Source organism: Momordica charantia (genome assembly GCF_013281855.1).
Source record: "Momordica charantia cultivar OHB3-1 chromosome 4 unlocalized genomic scaffold, Mcharantia_2.0 BLBB01000004.1, whole genome shotgun sequence".
Taxonomy (NCBI): Eukaryota; Viridiplantae; Streptophyta; class Magnoliopsida; order Cucurbitales; family Cucurbitaceae; genus Momordica; species Momordica charantia.
This window is the reverse complement of record NW_028275162.1, coordinates 29,297,175-29,319,946: the sequence shown is the minus strand read 5'-3', so window position 1 is coordinate 29,319,946 and position 22,772 is coordinate 29,297,175. Positions and strand designations below refer to the sequence as shown.

The following is a 22,772-nucleotide window of genomic DNA, read 5'->3' as shown; positions in this document are numbered from 1 at the left end:
GAAACTGGGCGAGGTATGACCTGACCTTGCCCAAATACTTCTCCATTCGGGTGTCTTTGGCTTGGTATTCGTCCTTGATCTGGCTCACGACCAGCTGGGAGTCACTGAAGACTTTAACACAAGAGGCCCCCAATGCTCGAGCGAGTCGCAGGCCGGCAATAAATGCTTCATACTCTGCCTCGTTGTTAGAAGTTCGGAAGCTGAACCGCAAGGCATACTCAAATCGCTCACCTCCTGGTCCGAGCAAGAGGACCCCGGCTCCGCACCCCTTCTCATTGGAGGATCCGTCGACATAGACTGTCCAGGGTAGGTCGGACTCGCGCAGCTCGGAGGGTGGTGTGAGCTCGGCTATGAAATCTGCCGCGGCTTGTCCTTTCAACGCAGTTCTGGGTTCGAACTGGATGTCGTACTCACTTAACTCCATTGCCCACTTCATTAGGCGACCAGAAGCTTCTGGCTTATGGAAGATGCTTTTTAGGGGCAAGTTAGTGAGCACCACCACCGTATGGGCTTGGAAGTATGGTCTAAGTCGTCGGGCCGAGGTGACCAAAGGGAGAGCCAACTTCTCCATTTGAGGGTATCTAGTCTCGGCTTCAGTCATAGCCTTGCTTGTGTAGTAGACCGGGTTTTGCCGCGCTTCCTCTTGCCTGATTAGGGCCGAGTTGACGGCACTGTCAGACACTGCTAGGTACAATTGGAGCTTGTCCCCCGGGTATGGGCTTGGCAAGCAAGGGTGCCGAACAGAGGTAGCTCTTCAATTGCTGAAACGCTTGCTCGCATTCCGCTGTCCATTCAAACGGCGCTTTCTTTCGTAAGACCTTGAAGAAAGGGAGGCACTTATCTGTCGACCTTGAAACAAACCGGTTCAGGGCCGCAATCCTGCCATTGAGGCACTGAAGCTGCTTCAACGTTTTCGGTGCCTCCATCTCGATCACGGTTTTAATCTTTTCGGGGTTGGCCTCGATTCCCCGGTTGTTTACCATGAAGCCAAGGAATTTTCCCGAGGTGACTCCAAAGGCACACTTAGCAGGGTTGAGCTTCATTTGATATACCCTCAGAACCTCGAAGGCTTCGGCCAGGTCGGAGAGATGCGACTTAGACTGCTTGCTCTTGACAAACATGTCGTCCACATACACTTCCATATTCCGGCCGATCTGCTTGGCGAACATTTTGTTCACCATTCTCTGGTAGGTCGCTCCTGCGTTCTTTAACCCGAAGGGCATGACCTTGTAGCAGTACAAACCTTGGTCTGTTATGAAAGCGGTATGACCTTCATCTGGGACATGCATCTTGATTTGGTTGTACCCAGAGTAGGCGTCCATGAAGGTGAGCAGTTCGTGCCCGGCTGTGGCGTCCACGAGCTGATCAATCCTCGGCAGTGGGAAGCAATCTTTCGGGCATGCCTTATTTAAATTCGTAAAATCTACGCACATTCTCCACTTGCCGTTAGATTTTTTAACTAATACAACATTGGAGAGCCACTCGAGATACAAAATTTCTCTTATGTATTCAGCTTTCAAAAGTTTATTAACTTCCTCAACAATTACATCACTCCTCTCCTTGTTTATAGGTCTTCTCTTTTGTTTCACAGGTCGGAATGATGGATCTATGCTGAGGCGATGCGTCATAATTCGCGGGTCTATGCCGGCATGTCCTCATGGGACCACGCAAAGACGTCCGAGTTGGATCTGAGGAAGTGGATTAGCTCCTCTCTGTCGGTGGCCCCCAGCTTGGTTCCTATGCTTACCTGCTTCTCGGGACTAAGCAGAGGAACAAGCTCGAGCTCCTCAGTGGGTGCGGCAAACTCCTTCCTCGGTAGGTCGGCCTCGAACTCGAGCGCCTCGTCCCTGAGAGTCTCGAGGGCGCAGACCGATGAGCCTTTGAGTGCGGCGGCATAGCACTCCCTCGAAGCGGTCTGTTCTCCTCGGACCGTACCCACGCCATTGGGGGTGGAATACTTCAAAACTTGATGTAGTGTTGAGGGAATGGCCCGAAATGAGTGGATGATGGGTCTCCCAAAGATGTCGTTATAGGCCGATCTACCGTCAACTACCACGAACTCGGCCATTTGAGTGACCCGAGTTTGGTCATGCCCCAGCGTGACCGGCAAGTCGATGCAACCCTCTGGGATGACCGAGTCTCCAGAGAACCCAACCAGCGGCGTCGGGCTTCTCTTCAATTGCGACCTCGTCCAGCCCAAGGCGAGGTAGGTCGGTAAGGACAGGATGTTAGCGGATGCGCCCCCGTCTACCAGCACCCTCCTGACCACCACATGATCGATCAAGGGAGCAATCACAAGGGCATCATTGTGGGGCATGTGGACCTCCTCCAAATCTGCACCGTCGAAGGTGATTGGGCAGGTCGGCCCCTGCTCCCTGATGATGCACACATCGCGCCTGGCTGCACGGGCTAACTCCTTTCTTTTATGTCCGAATTGACCCCTACTTGGCCCTCCAAAAATGGTATTGATGACCGCAGGTCGGTCGGTGTGCCGGGGTGGCGTCCTCGAACACTTTCGCTCTTCCTTTTTCTCGGCTGAGCTGGTCCCGGGCTTTCCCACGAACTTCTTGAAGTAGCCGTCTTGAATTAGATCCTCAATTTGGCGCTTTAATTCCCAGCAGTCCGACGTGCTGTGGCCGTGCTCCCGATGGAAGCGGCAATACTTGTCCTTGCTGCGCCTCTCCGGGGCTCCCCGAAGTTTCTTCGGACGCTTGAGTAGTTTTTCCATTCCAGAATCCTCGATGTTCGTTAGGATCTCGGAAATTGGAATCGTGGTTGGGGTGAAGCGCTCGTAAGGTCGGCTCCTGGTAGGTCGTTCTCCACCCTTCTATACTCAGGTCGGCCACTGGAGAAGGATCCCTTGTCCTTGGACTTGGGATCTGCCCTTTCATCTTTTCCACTTCTGCCCCGGCCGATCTTTCGCTCAGGTCGGCCGGTTTTGGTTCGGAGGAGCTCCTGGCCGTCGATGACTTTCTTCGCCTTCTGGAGTACCTCGGCGAAGGTGGCCGGGGCCTCCTCTCCAAGCTTCACCGTGAGGGCTTCGTCGGCTAGACCGGTGAGGAAATAGCACATGGCCGAGTCATCGGAGCAGTGTGCAACCTTCAACTGTTCCTCCTGGAATCTGGTGACATACTCCCGCAGCGTCTCACCCTCCTTCTGCCTGATGGTGGCGAGATGGGTCGCTGTCTTTTTGTTACAGTGCCGAGAAGAGAACTGGGCGAGGAACTCCCTTCTCAGCTGAGAGTAGGTCGAGATCGACCTGGCTGGCAGTCTCCGGTACCACAATCGCGCGCTGCCAGTAAGCGCAATCTGAAAGGCGCGACATTTGATTGCGTCTGATGCCGCTTAGAAGTCAATGAGGCCTTCAAAGACCTCAACATAGTCCTTCGGGTCCTTCGTCCCGTCATAAGGCTTCACGGTAGGAGCTTTGAACTTCGGAGGGATTGGTGCTTCCAACACGTCCGAGGTGAAAGACGATTCTCCCAAGTCGCCATCGCTCAGTGAATCGTCTTTCTGCTCACATTTGGCCTTTAAGGCCTCCACCTGAGCATCGAGCTCCCCCCTCAGCTGGTCGAACTCCTCCCTTGTGATTATCCCTGCGGGATTGTGAGAGGATTCAGCCTGCTGGTTGGAACTCCTGTGTGAGCGGGACGGTGACTGCCCTTTTCGGAGAGACGAGCCTCTCTTTCTGTTGAGATGCTCACGGAGGTCTCCCCTCTGGCGAGTATACCCCTCGCTCTCGTTGTCTTCAGGACGTTCCTCCTCGGCCGGGCCGAGGTGGGAACCCCTTTGCTCGCGTACGTCCACGATTTTCAGATCGGGACCCTGCGCCTGCAGCCAGCATCATTTCGTTATACATTTCCTCCATGGAGCGCATTTGTGTGCGCATTGCCTCCATCTCTCTCTTGAGCGCATCAAGGTTCTCGCTTGTTGGATCCGGGGCTGGACCCCGGACGCCCTTCTTATAGGTCCCACCTCGGCCACGGGTGGCCTTGGACGTCCTCGGGTGCGCAGGCGGTAGGGCCGGTGCGGTGATCCGTGCCGACCTGCGGAGGGGTTCCGTTACTAGGCCGTCGTGACCTTGCCCCTCTACCGCTGCTGCTCCGACCTCCCTCTGGTGGGCATCGCTGGCAGCTAGAGTCCTCCAGTCTGTCGTATTGGTCGAGTTCGCTGGTTGAACCATGTTCGCTCGCGTGTTGGTTTAAAGGAATTGGGATGACTTTGATTGTCGTTCCCACAGACGGCGCCAAATATTTATGCAAAGATGTGCACAACAGTGTGTTCCTGACTGTAGCTCGAACTCGGCCTCCGTACCGACCTGAACCTTTGGGGCGGACCTGCACAAAAAGGTGAGCACTCCGACGATCAAGTCAGTATAGGTCGGATTCCAAGTTTAGTTCCAAGCCCGAAATCATCGTACCTGATCGGGGAGTGATGTCCTCTACTTATGGGTGATGGTCCCGCTAATCTCGCGACGGTTACACTCGGTAATCTCGGGACCATCGGTTACACCCGGTGATCTCGGGACTGACGGTTACGCCCGATAATCACGCCGCGGACAGTTGCTCACATCGGCCTCTACCGAGCTCCCCGGTAGGTCAGACCTGGGCCAGGTTCACCTCGGCCCTCATGCTTAAGCTTTCGTCGGCGTTGGTGGCAGCCATCTCGGCTATCCGAGCTGGGCATGACTCGTGGGCCATCTTGGAGTACCAATAGGGGTCTTCCACGTGTCCAGGGTATTTTCATCCCCAAACACACACATATATATATATATATTTTTCTTTCTTTCTTTTTTCAAAATAATTGCCTTTTTTTCTTTTCTTCTCACCTTCTCTTCTCTTCCGGTGATCCTTATCGGTCGGCCGCGGTCAACCTCTCCGCTCACTGCCGTCTCCTTCTCCCTTCCTCTCGCCGGTGACTGAGGAACGGAACTCTTTGCTCTTTGCCGATTTTCATGTGGGTACCCCACGTGCCCCTAAACGGCGACGTATATGCCTAAACAAAAAGCGGTCTATTACTACACATTGTTCTCTCCCCATAACTACTCTTATTTCTTCATAATTTTCTTTACCATATAGTTCATCAACTCTTATTAGTTGCTATAGTTTTAAATGTTTTTATTTAATATCTATAATTGGATTTAGTTTTTATTTTATCTTTAGAATTTTAGAAGTTTAAATTGGATCTTTATAGTAATTTGATCAAAAACTTACAAATTGTCATACCATTATCAATGTTACATACTTTATGTTTAATGAGGTAATGTATTTTTATTCGGCTAAATTGAAGGATTGAAATGAAAGTACATATCTCGACCAAAAAGTCATGAATTCGAATCGTCCACTCCTACGTGCGATTATACTCTAAAAAACAAAAAAAAAAACAAAAACCAAAAACAAAATGAGTTATTTGGTACCTATAAAATAAATTTAGGGGATAATTGGTAAAGTAATTTAACAAAAACAATAACAATCAAATTAAAAATTTTAAAATCACATGGACAAATTAAATTAGAACTAAGCTTAAACTATGAGGCAAAATTAAAAACTTTTAAAAGTATATTGGACTAAATTGAAACTAAAAAAAATGATAGCACGGCCAAATTATTAATTTAACCTGTAAAATATTTTTGAATTCAACAAGGATGCATGAGTTTTTTTTTAATAATGGTTTAATTTAAATTTATTCCAAATATATATCAATCTCCAAACTATTTCCAAGAATAATGTTTGAAAAATTATAGGTCTCTTTGAAGAGACGACCTACGTCACTTCACAATTTTCGAGTTGCATAATACCTTACTGGCACCATGTATGTTTTTTTTATTTTTTTTTATAATTATGACATGTTGTCTTCTCAAGAGACAACATATGCCTCAATTGTTCAAAATTACGATGTAGTGGTGGTAAGCTTGCTTTTTCATCCGGAGGTTTTAGGTTCAAATCTACATTATAGACATATGTTGTCTTATGATTCTTGAAAATAATTTTGGGTTGTTATATATTTGGAATAAGTTTGAATTAAAACATTATTAAAAAAAATATCCGAGATTAATTAACTAATTAGACCTTAGTAGGAGGCGTGGGTTTAATTAGTTGTTGCTTGGGGAGCAAGTGGATAGAAGATTCCAGTAATCAGCCGGCCGGAAGACAAACTCGTATTTGCCTCTCAAGTCTCAACTGTCAACGAGCACGTGCTCGTGAATACTTTATTTTTGGGCTTTTCTTGGTGTCCAAGCAATTCCAAATTTCTTCCAGTACTGTAATTGAGTCTATATCTGATGATCTGATTCCCCAACCAAATCCGATCTGCAATTAAAAGCAGCTTAATTCGTGGGTCGGATCGACACACGTACGCACGCCATGGTTTATTGTGTTGCTGAAGCGTACGTTATGAGAAAAATGAGCAAGCAGAATTTGAAGAAGACGGATCAGAAGGAAGAACTGCAGGATCGTCAGAAGGCAACAAAGAGTAGTGATTCCAGCCCTAATTATAACCATGAACTCAATCACTCCTCCAAGTCCTGCTCCAGATCCTGCTTGTTAACCAAAATTAAAATCCATCCAACTAAATCCAGACCGTCCGATTAGTGGACTGCTGATTATCGGTCGTCGTTTCCGAATTAATCTCTGATCTGCTGTACGTGTTCTCCGCCATCGTCGTTAACTTCTCTTCGATCTATCAGTTTCCTTTCTATTGCGTTATTTGGTTCTCACCTTTAATTTCTAACTGTATACTTCAATTGGAGTAATCCAATCGCTGCGTTCATGTGTAGATTATGATATAATGCTATCCATACGTAAGTGACGAAATAAATATATCTCCATTCAAATTTGTAGTTAATCTTTCTTATCATATCTATTAGTGGATTATATCATCTCCCTCTCTATCTCTCTCAAAATCTTTAGCGGAAAAAAAAAATCTAGATGGAAAAAAATACTACCGTGTCGGTGATGAGTGCCACAAGACATGGAAAATGGAAAATACTCAACTTCTCAACGCGAGCAATCTTGTACCTCATTATCAATTCGAACGTACATTCATTCATATAATATATAAGGACAAAGTTTCACTTGATAAAACTTACACCAAAAAACAATCGATTTGAGACTGTAAAACCAAATAATGCATTACTTTAAATATCTTTTTTACCAAAAAAGAAAAAAAACTTCCATACTCGATGGTGTACTAGCAAAGGAACTTTCACGTGACCTAAAAGAAATAAATTGAGATCTTAAGAATAGCCCGATGACCCATAAAAACAATTTCAAAGGTAGACTTATACAAATATTCGTGACGAAACGAGGTGTATAAATCAACGCAATCACTCTTTAAAAGTACCAACTTGAGCTTTGCATGAATTCGAATTTGTTGTATAGTAAAGGAAAAAGAAAAAAACTGCTATAAAAGTCAATTACAAGTTAAATTATAGGTTGATTTTCATCCATCAAAATTCATCTTTGAATAAGTATTTGAATTTGATGGTTTTATCGTGTCATAACTGAATGGTTGCATTTTAGGAAGGAAAAACAAGAATAAAAGTAATGTATGTTTTAAGAAAAATATAACCAAATTTCACTCGAAAAATGTAATTCCAAAATGTTTTTTCTTTTTGAGTTCAACATCTTAAAAAATGTATTATTCCATAGTCCATTGTTTAACCAAAAAACAGTGATGTGTTAATGTAATTCTTCTAAACATGTACACAGGGAAATATAAAGGCTTTCAAATATAACAGATGATTTAAAAACCATCCATTGAGGAACTAAAATAATAATTAATATGAGTCAAAATTGAGTTACAAGGGATAATTCAAAAACCATCCATTTGAGGAACTCAATGCACGTCCCTTCTCCTTTACTTCTTAGTCGCCTATAATATTCAATGCACGTAATTTAGAGGGGAAGATTTGCAAAAATTGAGGCGATAGGGAAAGAAGCCGGGTGATACACGACAACTAAAGTGTATGAACTTCTTGAGTCTCTAACCACTTGAATCCAATCGTGTAGTTGGTTCAACCTGAAAGAGAAATGTTAGATGAATTCAAACAAGTATGCTCGGAGGGTAAATCACAAAAGAAAATGCTATTTGAGGTGTAGAAAACTCTCTCAATTTTATTCAATATCGAAATCCAAGATTTGGGGTACACGCCCTATTCATAGGCTAAGACCAACTGCCTTTACAAAATATTTGTAAAATAAAAATAAACCTAAAATCTAAAGTAAATAAAATAAAACAAAATATTGTCCTAAAATCTAATTTAATTAAAAACAAAATAATCTAAGTAAAATAAAAAGGAAATCTTTTCCTTAAAGGAGGGGGAGTGGGCGCCAAGCTAAGCATTTTGGCGCCAAAGGGGGGCGGCACGTGAGTGGAGGCAGGCACGTGGGGATTTGTGGCTGGCATGGGACGTGCGGGCACTGGGGTAATGTGGCAGGGCAGGTGCACGCGGGTTGTGTGTGGCGTGTGGCTTGCGCAACAAAGGCGTGTGGCGTGCGCGGTAGGGTTGTGCGGCATGAGGGATGGACGGCTCGCGCTGTTGAGGCAGTAGACGAGCAAGCGTTTGAGTGTGCAAGCAGGAGGCATGCGCCAGGATTGAAGGGCACAGACGCATGCAAGCTGGACGCTGGCGTGCCCACAGGGCTGTCGAAGGTCTGGCTTGAGGTAATCATATGATCCTATCATTGAGTCAATTTATTCTTGACATCATGATCCTATCATTGAGTCAATTTATTATTGACATCAAAAATTAAATTTAAATAGTATTGATCGACAGAAGTGTGACTGCAAGCACGTGAGATCTTACTATTGTCTTTCTTTCAATTCATATTACTAATTTAAATATAACTCAATTGATTAAAGCATTATGCATATATTTTAAAGGCCAAATGTTTAAATCTCAACCCTCACATTGTATCGAGAAAAAAATGGCTAGAGCTATCGTTTATAAATAATAGGCTTAATATATAAGGCTCTATGTTATATCCCCTCCCTTTTATTGTAGGTAAGTTCTTTTTTTAAAGGAATTAAAAAAAAACACACACACAAAAGAAAATATGAACTTATATATATAGCATTAGGTTTAAAATTTTACAAAAATGACATAAATGACAAACTTATACGATTAAGTGAGACCAACCAAAATTTACATTTGTGTTTTTTTTTACAAAAAATAAAATAAAAATATTTTTATAAATACATATTTATTTTATGCTATTTAGTGTAATAAGTATTTTTTTTTCATATATTTTTTCTCTGTATCTCTTTCTCCTCGTTTAAGTATGATGTAACCATTTTAAAATGTGACTTTAGAAATTTTAAACACGTAAAAGTACTTTAAAAGATAAGAAGAAAAAAGAGAAATCACACTTAAAAAGTGAACATTTTTCAAAGGACTTATAAACTAAATGCCAAAATGCCTTACTTAAACCTATCTCTCTAAACATACTTTTATCAAAAATCATCTTAAACTTAACTCACTGGGGGTAATATAGAGTTTAACCTTTTATAATGGTGTTGGTAATATTTTTTTTTCCTCTTAAATAATTTTAGGCATTTGAAGAAGCATTAATTAAATACTTATTCTATAAACACTTTGTAAAATGTAGTTAGAATTTTCAAAATCACATTTGAGGTTGTTTTTTGAAAAGTACTTTTAATTAGCTAAAATAATTTTTTATACCATTTAAAATGTCAAACTATATATACTAAAATAAATTAAAGTAACGTGTCTCAAAAAAAAAAAATTAAAGTAACTAAAAGCTGGAAGGACCAAAGTACAATTTTAATTTTTTAAAAATTGAGGACTAATAGAGAGGAAAATAAAAAATCCGGAATTGTAGAAAATTCAGAGGGTGATTATAAAGGAGGCGCGAGAGGGAAGCTGGCGCGGCCAATTAGCGGCGCCAAATCCAGAGCTCGCGCGATTGCAATCGCGAAGCCAATTGAGTTGCAGTTCCACAGCCACAGCCAGCTGCTGGTGAGTGGTGCGGCCCAACACAGGGAAACCGCAGCGACACAAAATATTCTTCTAATTCCAAGCACACCGCTATTCAATTCTTATCTTGCGACGCGACCCCCTCGGGCCTCGACCAAAATCCCTGCTTCCTGGGTTTTCCTTTTCCGCTCCCTTCTTCTCTATTTGGGTCTTCTCCATACTCTCACACTCTTCCGCCATCTCCCTCTATTCGCCCTTCGCTCTCTGTTTTTGCGAAACCCTTTTCCGGACCCTGTAAATTGTAATTGCCCCCCACTCTTCCATGGAGGAAGCCCTCCAACGGCCTAATTTCGCCCGCTTCTAGTTGCCTTCTCTTTCACCCACATTCCCTTTTGCAGGTACCCTCTGTTTCTTCTTCTCCGTTCTTTATTCTGTGCGGCTCTGGAATCATAGTTCTAACCGGGGAATTGAATTTATTCGCCTGTGATCGTCCTTACTTTGTTGCTCTCCCAGTATTTTTTAGTTTTTCTACTAGCTTTTTAGCTATCTACTTTCTACATACTTCGTTTACTTATGTAACTTGGTTGTATCTTTTTTTGTTTTTGTTTTTTTTCCCCCTCTCAATCTCATAACGTAGATCTTGACTTGCGGCTAGATTATTAGTCTCTAATTTGCTAAATTGTATAGGAGAATGCTTATTCTTTCTGACGAGAACCACATTCTGACCTGTTTAAATTTGGAGAAAAACTCATTATTTTACCCTTCTTAGTTGAGTGAGTCATTGAATTTAACTCTGAGCTTGAATAAGATATGCTTTTGAAAGCCAAAGCTTAGAAACCCAAATATCTCTAATCTTCCCCCCACTTTCTTCTGCATCTTATTTTTAAATTAATGCACTTTTTATTTTTGCAAAAAGGAGGCACCGTGCATATGGGTTCTTGTTACAAAGAATCCAGAAATTTATCTTACTTGCATCAACAACTCCGTTTTTAGTAATTAAAATTATAAGTTGCATCAAATAGATTTTATGTTCCATCCCCTTTCTTGAACATCTTCTTTAGGAGTTAATAAACCATTTTGTTCTAAGGAAAAGGCGGCACTAAGAATTCATCGAATCTTGTTATGAACAGCCCATATTTATATCAATAACTCCATTTTAACAATTAAGATTAGAAGTTGCACTGAAAATCTCTGAGCCGTGCCCTCAAAATCTTAATTGCACCAAGTTTACCAGTTGCATATCAGTCAATATCATTTTAGGTGATGTTTTATGTTCAAATAATGTTATAGATAACTGCGTTATTATGTATTTCATTTGTTCCCTTTTCTTCAAACATTTTCTCCCTACACAGATTGGTCTGCATTTTTCTACTTTATTTCTGGAACACAGTTATCAAATTCAATGGGTGGTACATTCAATGCACACATTTTGGTGGACAAGCTAGCCAGGCTTAATAACTCACAGGCGAGCATAGAGAGTATCCTCTTTGATATTTGTATTCTGTTTTAATCCCAAGATATGTATTATTATCATTCCATTCTTTTGGCAAAATTACTTTTCTTTTTCCTTATATCTCACTTTTTGGACATTGGTTGCTCTTTTTTTTTTCACTTGTTTTGTTGACCAAGATTCTGTTATATGAAATATTTCTTGGATATTATATTTGGGTCTGATAGGGGTTTCTGTCTGTTTTCTTTCCCCACTGTTTCCTTGGCATAACTATTTGGTTAATTTTCATTGTGATTATCCAATGAATCCGTAATGAATAACTTGTCACTGTCCCATTTTGAAATAGATTAACTTCCATTAGTTATATAGTCAGGATAACTATATTTAGTCTTATGTTTTGGAAGAAGTTTTACTTCTCTTCATATTACTGTCTTTCTCTAGCTGTCCTGGCAATGTTCTTTACATTTTCTTTTACAGGATCGGTTATGGATAGTATGTTCTCAGCGTGTCGTTTAGGATTTATTGTAGTTTATTTTCTCTTGGGTTCCTTATTTTTTATGTCTGTGTATGTATATTATATGGTATGGTACTGTGGACCTGTGGTACTGGGACCACCCAGTAGTCCATTTATGGTATGCTTCTATATCATTATATACATGTATATTCCACACACACAAGTGTCTCTTGAATTATATTCTCATAAAACAACTCTTTTAAGTGGATGGATGTTGCAAAGCATAAAATCTTCTACTTACTATCTGAGGTTGGTGCAAAAAATGAATGGATGAGGCAAAGCTAAACGATGTTTATCACCTGTCAAAATATAAGGGGTAAATAGGGTAAATTAGAGAAGACTGTTTATGAATATGAGAGATGATGAGAAAAAGTATAAGGTTGTTGGTACTAGCCACTAGGTGAGGCACTAAAAGTGCATTTGAAGTGCCTAATTCCTAGGTGTGTGCCTTATAATTACTTGTCTATTTGGTTTCTTAGTTCCATCCTTAATGTTATTAAGCTTTATCCCATTGGTGTATATTTCACATGAACAAAGCCAAGCAAGTTGTAGAAACATGGGATAAGCAGTTTCATTGTGCTCCACGTGAACAAAGATTAGCCTATCTATATCTTGCAAATGACATTTTGCAAAACAGTAGGCGAAAAGGCTCAGAGTTTGTTGGTGAGTTTTGGAAAGTCCTTCCAGATGCACTTCGTGATGTAATTGAGAATGGGGATGATTTTGGACGAAATGCGGCCCTACGACTGGTACATCAATGCTGACTTTGCTTCCTTATCCATTATTAATTTATTTTACTCATTTGCATAAATTTTCTTGCACCGACGTCTTGTATGTTTCTGTCCCAAGACTTAAATCTAATTGGATACTTGGCATTCAAGACTCTTCTAATATATGTATTTCCTATGTATAAAAAAAGAAAAAAAAAACATTGCATGCGAATCTTATGTTAACACTGTTTTTTAGATGCTCTAATTTTAAATTTATAGGCTTTCCATCTTTTATCTTCTGCCCCTTAGACAAAACTATGCTAAGTTCTTGGCATGCAAAAATCAGTATAAACATACAAATTTCGACACTTGTTGTAGGGTTAGGTAGTTTGCTTGTAGAATTAATATGACCTTAAGCTGGCGCGAACATCCACTATTATTTTATATGTATAAACTGTCATTATATGATGCATGCGTGTGTAATATTTGCTTTAATGGGTTGCTTGCTACATAATGAATTCCTATACTTAATTCAATAACATATGTGCTTAAAGAAGAAGTTAAAACTTAGGAAGTTTTATAAACAAATTTTCAATTCATCAAAGTTTGTTGGATGGTACACAAACAAGAAAATATAAGTATAAATATAAGTATATCATATAAAAAAAGTATAAATATAGTCTTCCCCCTCGGGTGATTGATTACACCATCAATGTTTCTACTGCCATTTTTTTTATTGAGCTTTCGTCTGTGGCTATGGTTGATGTTTCTGACACTAATTTGTTCGGAACCCAACTTTGAGTTAAATAGAAAGTATAATGACAGTAAGTAGGTACCTCGAGCAACCTAGAACCCTCCCCTTGAGCCAACCTCAACAAAATAGTCTGCCTCAAGTTTACTGCCTTCTTCCCTTGTCTATATCCACGGGCCATTAAAAGTTCCCTCCAACAAAATTAACAAACTCCTGCCATCCCACATAGTTACAAAATTCTCTAATTCATATACTAATTGAACTCCATTGTGTAGCAGAAATCTTGGTACAATGGAATATGGATATTGAACTCTCTTATAACCAATTAGAGAAGCTTTCTGTAACTCCATTGGTTCATGTGGATCCTCCACTTTTTTGTAATTTCAATCATCAATGAAATTGTTTCTTATCAAAAAAAAAAAAGGTATAAGTGACTTAATTTGATAATTTGCCTCGTCATTCTTTTGTGTTTAATGATGGTTGATATGTTGAAGTGGAAGAGAATTTTTATTTGTTAATTATTTTTTGAGTTCAACGAGAATTTCTATTGTTACTGTCTGTTATCATATGTGTTTTCATTTAGGCCTGTCTTAATTTTACTCATAGATTGGAATTTGGGAAGAGAGGAAAGTTTTTGGATCTCGTGGGCAAAGTCTTAAGGAAGAGATAATGGGAAAGCACGTGGAAACTGGTAATCGGAATGGGAAGCAATTCAGCGTTAAACTGGTAAAATATTGCTCTTCCATCTTGACTACCAAGTTATGTTCAATAATAGTCTTGCCATTAAACCACCTATTTTCATTATTCTTTTGAACAGAAACAATCTACCAGCACATCATTGGATAAAATAGTTGCTGGTTACCAAGTTGTTTATGGAACTGAGATTGATGAAGATGTAGTATTGAGCAAATGCAGGAATTCTATTAGCTATCTTGAGAAACTGGACAAAGAAATTGGTGCTGATGTTAATTCAGGTACCTGTAGCTTATACTTGTTGATGGGCTTGCAATTATTTTTGCACATATCCTGTATTGTATGAGTTCTCTCCTGTTGTGTTGTAGAACTTTTAGATTTTTTCCTTATTTGTGTGGGGAAATTCGTACTGAATTTTGGGAACCAATTAACAATTTGTGCGACGTGTTCTTTCGTTCCCCCCACCTTCATCTGGTGAGCCCCAGAAAAAGGGCTTTTCTTTGAACTTTTGGTTTTGGAGAAACTAAGCACTTGTGAATTGTTGGAAAAAGGTCTTTTGTGTCTTTTTACCTTAACGGAATTATCTTGTTATGGGACCCATGAAACGTTTACTCTTTTGTTTCATGATTATTACTGGCTGAACTTTAAGATTGCTTGTGTGCTGTTCTTCTTATTTTAACTGCACAGGGCAATACCATGGATCTTCAGTGTCAGAGGATCTGCAGAGACATCATACCATTTTGAGGGGCTGCATCGAACAATTAACAGCAATTGAATCATCAAGGGCAAATCTCGTGTCTCATCTGAGAGAGGCTCTTCAAGAACAGGTATTTGGCATCTCTTTGGAAAATAAGTAATATGATGGTTGGTTGTTCGAAGTAAATCTGATAGCCTTTTCTCAACTCTCTTATTTTCAGGAATTCAAATTGGATGAAGTCCGAAACCAACTTCAGGTTTGCATTTCTGTCTCACATTGTCTTGCGGTATGAAGTCATTGATTCTTCTTTATTTTTCTACTTACTTGGGTTACATTCAAGGATTTAATTAATCCTTATATGAAAACTTTGTTTGTTTGGTGGGATTGGTTCTATTTTAACATGATGCTAACCTTTTTAGTCTCAAGTTGAAATTCATGCCTAGGCATTATTTTTCATTTAAAAGTTCATACTTAGCCAAACCTGTGTAAAGTTTACGACTAAATGTATGAGAAGTAAGTTTCAAGAAATTTTAGTGACAGGGAATTCAATCCCATGGTATAGGCTTTTGGGATCATTGTCATTTGAACCATATTGAATATGAGGGAGTTGGCATATGGTACCGTGTGGTTCCTTGTATCTACATCCAGAAGATCACGTTAGTTTATATATAAAGCCCCTTTGAATACCTTTAGAATTGATGAAGATTATGCTAAATGATGCATTCCCTGTTTAATGGACCGAGGACCAACTATAAAAAGTTTATGAAAAGCTTTGTGCTTAGTTTGAAGAAGAATAAAAACAAAAAAGAAAAGTGGGGGTCCACCATTCTGATAGAACACTACATCAAATTTGCTCAATTCTTTGAACCTCTAACAAGTTGTGGGTCCTTCTTACCAAAAAAAAAAAAAAGATGTTGGTCCTATAAAAAATTATAGATTTTAAATTTACAATACTTGTTTTTGGTCTCTATTTTTATTGACAACGGTCAAACTGATCTGCGAGGGTTGTTATTGGATTAATGTATATTAATTGTTTACATATTTTGTTTTAAATTAATATAATCCTTGAAAACCTTGTCATTTCAGATTATGATAAAGCTTAGATTAGAGAAGTAGGGAAGAGAGGAAGTAAGAAGTAACAATAGAGGTTGAAAGGAAAGCTACGGTTTCAGCTGCTAAAAGTGTAAATATTTCAAAAACTTAAACATAATGTGTCTGATATCAATACAGTATGGCATCATCAAAGGGGCAAAGGGGCCTTGGAAATCTCAGGAAAATATTTAGATGGCAGTGGCACAATGGGTAGGGGGTTGTCTCTCAACAGTAAACTTTCCTATAAATGGAAAATCTAGAGGAAATTTTTTTGCTAGTCGATGCTCAAGACAGGAGACCCTCTCTCTCCCTCTTATTTACGTTAATTAGAGATGAGAAAGGTTTTATAAAAGGCTTCTAGTTTTTCAACCTCAGGCTTCATGGACTTTAAAACCGTGAGCCAAATATATCAGAGTAGAAAAACTTTGGAAGATAGTGTAGTAAGTAATTTCTTCTTGGGACTCAACAGAAGATCCATCATTCATGATCCTTTTCTCCCCTGATGATCCTACAGAAGAGCCTGCTAATTTTTTTTCTTTCGGTTAGCCATGGTGCCTTTACTAATTTTACAAAGAGCCCGAGCCTTTTGATGAAGGATACATTAGAGAAATAGGGAAGAGAGAACAAAACAGGGAGGGGAGAAAACCAGAGTTTTCGTACCCAAATAAAATATCCAATACTTAAAAGTTCAAAGTTAAAGAGGAACTGAATTTCATCGAAGTAATGAAATTCACCCCCTCCCCCCGTCCTTTGGAGGGTTGGTTTTTTTTTGCGGTGTTATAATGCATTTTGATCGAAAGGAATAATAGAATCTTTGGAGAGGGGAGGGGAGAGGTCTTGGAGGAACTCTGGCATTTGTTTAGATTTAATGCTTTGTTGTTGGACTCGGTTTCGAGGGACTTTTGTGATTATTTGCTTGGTCTCATTTATTGGATGAAGCCCTTTCTTATTTGGTTAGGCTAGTTTAGGCTCCTTTTTTTGGCTGTTGTTTTTGTATGCCAGCTTTTGTTCTTTTTGTTCGCCAGTTGGTGTGATTTTGTATGCTTTCATTTTTCTTAATGAAAGCTCGGTTTCATTCGATAAATAAAACAAAAATTCATTGAAATAATGAAATGCGTACAAAAGGGCAGGAGAGCCTTCCAAATGCTAAGGGGGTTACAAAAAGCCCCTCTGATTATCCTTTTTAGTTTGGCTTTCAATTTCTCTTATTTTGTTGGTAGGCCAACATCTCTGTTACCAGCTGAAACCTAAAGAATTAGTGGCATCGGCTGGTTGATAGAATTCTGTCAGACATGTTTCAAACAATACTTCGTGGTCTCTTCTTACTTGTATGCATTTTGACAGGCTTCCCATTCCCAGTCGGAACAAACTCAGAATCTCAGCCGTCAGTTCTTAAATGGTGAAAATGTGCAACCCATGGCTGAGGAAGCCTCAAAAGATGCTCAGACCTCAATAGCGCCACATAGCCTTGTACCAAGGGAGAGAGAACAATCAGCACCAGTTATGTATGCAGCCTCCTTACCTTTTCCTGCAAAACCTGGACCTAATGAGGAAGATCCTCGCAAGTCTGCTGCTGCTGCAGTGGCAGCGAAGCTAACGGCATCAACGTCCTCGGTTCAGATGCTCTCTTATGTCCTCTCTTCCCTCGCATCAGAGGGTGTGATTGGAAATCCAATTAAAGAGTCATCCAGTGATTATCCCTCTGAGAAGAGGCCCAAACTTGAAAATGACCAGCCACCCTATACATTGCCTCCGAATCCTCAGCGACCTCCGGTTTCTTCCTTCCCACACCCTGAGTCCCTCCAACATAATGCCTCGTCCACCAGTCAACAATACACTCCGACTGACCCTCCACCTCCCCCATCATCATCTCCACCGCCCATGCCTCCATTACCTCCTGTAGTGCAGTTCCCTCTGCCCCAGTTCACACAGAATGCAGGATCAGTAAGTAGCGTACCTTACAGTTACAGTCTGACACAACCACTGCAACCATTAGCGATGCCGGGCTATCCAAATGTAGGTACCCCAGTGACCGGGATGTCTCCTTTTACGATACCAACAAATTCTTACCAGAATTTTCAGGCTTCAGATGGTAATTTCTATAATCAGTCATCATCCATGCCGATGGCACCCATGTCTAGGCAATAGAGGTATGTAATACTAGTGCTACTTGAGCCGTGTTGTGCTAACAAAATCTTTCAGAAAGTGGTGCATCCCATTAAGGCGCTACGAGGAAATCTTGCATCCTTGTATACCCCTTAAGCTCTGACGACTTAACTTAATGGATTTTGTACACTTTAGTAATAGTTTGTAATTTATCTCTGAACGATATTTCATCTAGTTGAATGGAGCAGTATGATGATTATGTTGACTTGATAGAATTTTGCACATAGTTAGAGTTTGTAATTTATCTTCATTTTTCAATGTAATGCTTATACGCTGGAACAGAACTTCATCTGGTTGAATGATGTATGATTGTTTATATTGGTTTTGGTTGGTTTTGTTGTAGCTAACAATTGAGTGTTAGAAATAAGAGATCCTATGTTAGACTTGAGTGAATTTTTCTTGTCAAACATCTAAAAGAAGCCCGAGAATCGATTTGTTTCGATGATTAGATTGTCCTGTCCCAAGCCTCGGTCCCGTCCCCAGCCATTACTTCTAGCATCAAAGCACTATGACTAGGTTTAGAGTTTCGTGCTCTTTCGGGTGTTTCGAAAGGTTACGATTCACTTGGGTTGATTGGCTTCTAGTCTCACGAGGTTGAGCTACACCCCATCGAGGCCTCCTAGCCTTTTTTTGCACTTGATTGACTTGTGATTCCCTCATATGACTTTGATATTACTGGCTACAACTCAGTTATGTCGAGTGACCTTTTTGTCTCACTTGTTTAAGCTACAACTCACCTTGGTGGTCCAACGGTCCGAGTCCTTCCAACGTAACCATTTGCCTTGTATTTACTTATCCCTTCCAACATTCTCTATCTTATACTCCCTTTTCTCCTCATGGTACATTCTTTTAACAAATTTTGAACCAGCAGTCTAAGTTTGAAAATTGGCTGCAATCGATGACTAAATGAATTGAATGCCGTGGCGCCTAATAAAACTTAAGTCAATGGTTTTTTCAATATACTTTGCTCTCTTTTGGTCTTCAAATTTTCATAAAAAATTCCAAATTTTCTTTAGGTGACACAAATTTGATCTTAACTTTCACGTAGAGTTTAGAGGCCGAGACGAAACTCTTGAAATATAAAAAAAAAAAAAGGTGAAACAAATATAAAAATAAGTTGTGCACTCTTCAAAACCCATTGGTGTGAAAAAGAGAAGAAAAAAGAAAAAAAAAATCACATATCAAAATATGGATCTCCATCCCTTTTCTTTTCTGTTTGTTCCCACAATCGGAAAACGTCAAAATCATTAACATCTTTCTTTACGCGTGCAATTTGTGTTCTTCTCCTTACTTACATCATGAATTTGGCTTCTTCCCAAGTAGTAAACAAAAAGAAGAAAATATTCAACTACCTTCAAAAGCTCTCTCTCATCATTATCTATATGATTTTCTCATAAATATGTTAAATTATAAATTTCGTCTTTACACTTTGTGAGTTTATGGTCTTTTAGAGGGTTAATAAGTACACTAACTTTCTTAAATTACTACCACTTCACTATTCATATTTATTAAGTTTTAAAATAATTATTTTTTAGTTCAACAATATGTAGGGTGAGAATTCAATTATCAAATCTTTTAGTCGAAGTTATAGTGTTTTAACCAGTTGAGATAGGTTAGAATCAGCTAGGTTTAGGCTGAGTTTAAAGTAATGGATAAAAAACACATTTAGTTTCTGTAATTTTGTTAAAGTAGCGATTTGGTCAATGAACTTTAATTTGTAATGATTTTGTTCCTGTATTTTTAAATTGGTAACAATCTAACCCCTGAACTTTAATATGTAACAATTTAGTGATATAGTTTAAAATTTGTAACAATTTAGTCTCTACTGTGATTTTTTTTATTAAAATTAAGTGTCGGTTTTTATCATATAACAATTTAGTCTTTGTAATTTATAAACATATTTCGTCCCTCATTGGTTTATTGATCTAAATGTATAAGAAATTAATAAAATGTTTCACCATATAAAGATTAGATCGTTACAAATTTTAAACTACAGTTTGTTTATGCAAGGATATGCACAACAGTGTATTTCAGATTGCAGCTCGAACTCGGCCTCCGGACCGATCTGAATACTTGGGCGGACCTGCAAAAAGGTGAGCACTCCGACGATCAAGTCAGTATAGGTCGGATTCCCAGTTTAGTTCGAGGTCAGAAATCATCGTACCTGATCGTGGAGTGAAGTCCTCTACTTATGGGTGGTAGTCCCGCTAATCTCGCGACGGTTACACCCGGTAATCTCGGGACCGACGGTTACACCCGATAATCACGCCGCTGACAGTAGCTCACATCGGCCCCCACCGAGCTTCCCAGTAGGTCGGACCTCGGCCAGGTTCACCTCGGCCCTCATACTTAGTATCTGTCAACGCTAATGGTGGTGATCTCGGCGGTCCGAGCTGGGGCATGACTCATGGTCACCTTGGGGCACCAATGGCTGTCCTCCACGTGTCCAGGGTATTCTTTCCCCCAAACATTGGCCCCCTCTCTGTCTGGTCCGATCTCGACCTGGCAGAGAAGTTCATTTGATTTGCTTCAGACACTTGGCGACTCCCTATTCGTGGGAAAACATAACCGTTGCGGTGGATTTATCATCGGAATATTCAAATATTCCGACGCTTCGGATCTCCGGGAGGATCCTAGCCGCTCGTTGATTACACATGTACGGTGGGGAAATTTTCCGACGAGCTATAAATACCCCCAACCCTTCAGGTCATACCTTACGTTTCCTGAATTCTTGGAGTTCGATCTGAAGGCAGCTCGAACCCTTGGTAGGTCGGTCTCTTCCCTCACTTTCTCTTTTGAACGTAGTTGCCATGTCGTCCTCTTTTAACAGCAACTTAGGATCCGATGAGGATTTAGCTCGTAGGTTAGAGTCCGAGCTCGAGGAGATAGAAAACTTTAGGTTCTCCGATGACGGGGAGGATAGTGATGCCTCCACCTCGGGTCAGGGTTTGGAATACCCTTCTAGGATACCTGAGCACTACCTCGGATCCCTTCGTAGGGGGTTCGCTATCCCTGAGAACATCCTCCTTAGGATTCCGGAGGAGGGGGAGAGAGCCGACAATCCTCTAGAGGGATGGGTCACTCTCTACTTCAAAATGTTTGAGTACGGCCTCCGGCTTCCCCTTCACCCTTTTGTCCAAGAATTTCTCTTCCGGACTGGGTTGGCTCCGGCTCAAGTGGCCCCCAATGGGTGGGGTGTCATTTTCACTTTGGCCATCCTTTTTTGGCTACGAGCTCGGGATAGTGAAGAGGCCGAGCTGTTGGACGTAGACCAGCTCCTCGCATGCTTCGAAGCGAAAAGGATAGCTAAGAAGCCTGGTCAGTTCTATATGTGCGCAAGGAAAGGCGCATGCGGTATAGTTAAGGGGCCGACCTCCATCAAGGGATGGGTGAGGAAGTGGTTCTACGCTTCTGGGGAATGGCTTGCAAAGGACGAGTCAGGTCGTTCCTTCTTTGACGTTCCCACTAGGTTTGGGAACCTAGGTACGGAGTAGTTCTTACTTTTTGTGATCTTCTTTCCTGTCATTCAGGTCTAACTCGGATTTTGTCTTCGCGCAGTTTCAATCCGACCAGTCCCCGAGCTTACGTAAGCCTCCTTCGACACGTTGAAATATTACAAGGAGCATTTTCCGAGGGGTAGGAAGGTCGGAACCTTGGTGACCGACAAGCTGCTGCTTGAGTCCGGGCTGCTAGATTACAACCCTGCAGTTCGTCCCATTGAATCCTCAAGGCCGAACTCCGAATTAGGTATGCCGAGCTTACTACCCCCTCCATTTCCTCTAACTTTGTGCTGATTTTTTTTTTTTGCAGCCATGGTTTGTGGGTTCGCGAGTAACGTGAAACACAAGTCCAAGGGCCGAGCCCATGCTCTTGAGGCCGCCCAGAGTTCGAAACCTGCCACCCCTGCTGTGGTAGGGCCAGTCTCGGAAGATCCAGCCCCAGTGATCGAGCTGGAGTCTTCTAGGGGTCCTTCGAGGGAGAAACGACCCAGGGATCAGACCGAGGCGGTGGACGTCTCGCCCTTGGGCGAGGAGGTGAGGGAGAAAGTCCCTCTGAAGCGAAGGAGGAAGAAAAAGAAGACCACCTCCCCCTTGGAGGTCAGAGCTCGTGGGGTCCTGCCTGCGAGCTTCGCAGATCGGGTGGACGATCCTGAAGCCAGGATGGGCAGGACGTCCGACGTGACGGCACGGTTCAGAGTTGAGCCGTCAAGTTCTGAGGTGAGGGACCAGGTGTCCCGCATCTCGGCTGCAAGTTTGGACCGCTGCCTAAGGAGGGCGTCCAAATTTGTAAGTGACCCAGGGTCCGTTCTGCAGAGGACCATCGACTACGCCGCTGAGGTAAGACTGGTGTTTCCATTTTTGCTCAATTTACCTAACAGGTAGCTCGGTCTAATTTTCTTCTTGGTGTTTTTCCTCAGACGTTTGTTGCTTCCATTCAATCGGCTCTGGCTGTAAAGGCCGAGCTGGATGGGAGGGAAGTTCTGGCAGCGAGGGAGAAATAGGAGTTCTCTGCTGCCTTGGAGGCTGCTTCCTCCACCATGAAGGATGAGCTGTTGAAGGCTCACTCTGAGGTGGAAATTTTGAAGGCCGAGGTGGAGACCAAGGTCGAGCTGCTGAAGAAGGAAGAGGACATACGCAAGGCCCAGCTCCGAGCTGCCCATGCTATCACCAGGGGCTTGGAGAAGGATAAGTTCCAACTCCTGAAGGAGAAAGACGACATGCTCCAGGCGCTTGAAGCGAAGGATGAGGAGCTGAAGCATGCG

At 41.4% G+C, this 22,772-nt stretch overlaps 1 protein-coding gene across 2 annotated transcripts; it reads left to right on the top strand.

Moving 5' to 3' along the window:
• The first annotated feature begins 9,941 nt into the window (after nt 1–9,941).
• On the top strand, nt 9,942–18,326 carry LOC111020199 (ENTH/VHS family protein). 2 transcript variants are annotated; one of them, XM_022296789.2, is made up of 8 exons: nt 9,942–10,335; nt 11,328–11,415; nt 12,403–12,650; nt 13,969–14,088; nt 14,180–14,336; nt 14,743–14,882; nt 14,973–15,008; nt 17,189–18,326. In XM_022296789.2, the coding sequence occupies exons 2-8, from the start codon at nt 11,340–11,342 to the stop codon at nt 17,990–17,992; spliced, it is 1,581 nt and encodes a 526-aa protein (XP_022152481.1). In that variant the 5' UTR covers nt 9,942–10,335; nt 11,328–11,339; the 3' UTR covers nt 17,993–18,326. The 2 variants fall into 2 exon arrangements, with proteins under 2 accessions (XP_022152481.1, XP_022152479.1); XM_022296787.2 differs by having other exon boundaries at nt 9,945–10,335; nt 11,290–11,415.
• The last annotated feature ends 4,446 nt before the right edge of the window (nt 18,327–22,772 follow it).

Bases quoted from the DNA above. Each gene is read 5' to 3' on its own strand.
- LOC111020199 (XM_022296789.2), top strand. From the start codon at position 11,340: ATGGGTGGTACATTCAATGCACACATTTTGGTGGACAAGCTAGCCAGG. The intron at 12,651-13,968 runs GTACATCAATGC...TTTTACTCATAG, and splicing joins GAAATGCGGCCCTACGACTG to ATTGGAATTTGGGAAGAGAG. The intron at 14,089-14,179 runs GTAAAATATTGC...TCTTTTGAACAG, and splicing joins AGCAATTCAGCGTTAAACTG to AAACAATCTACCAGCACATC.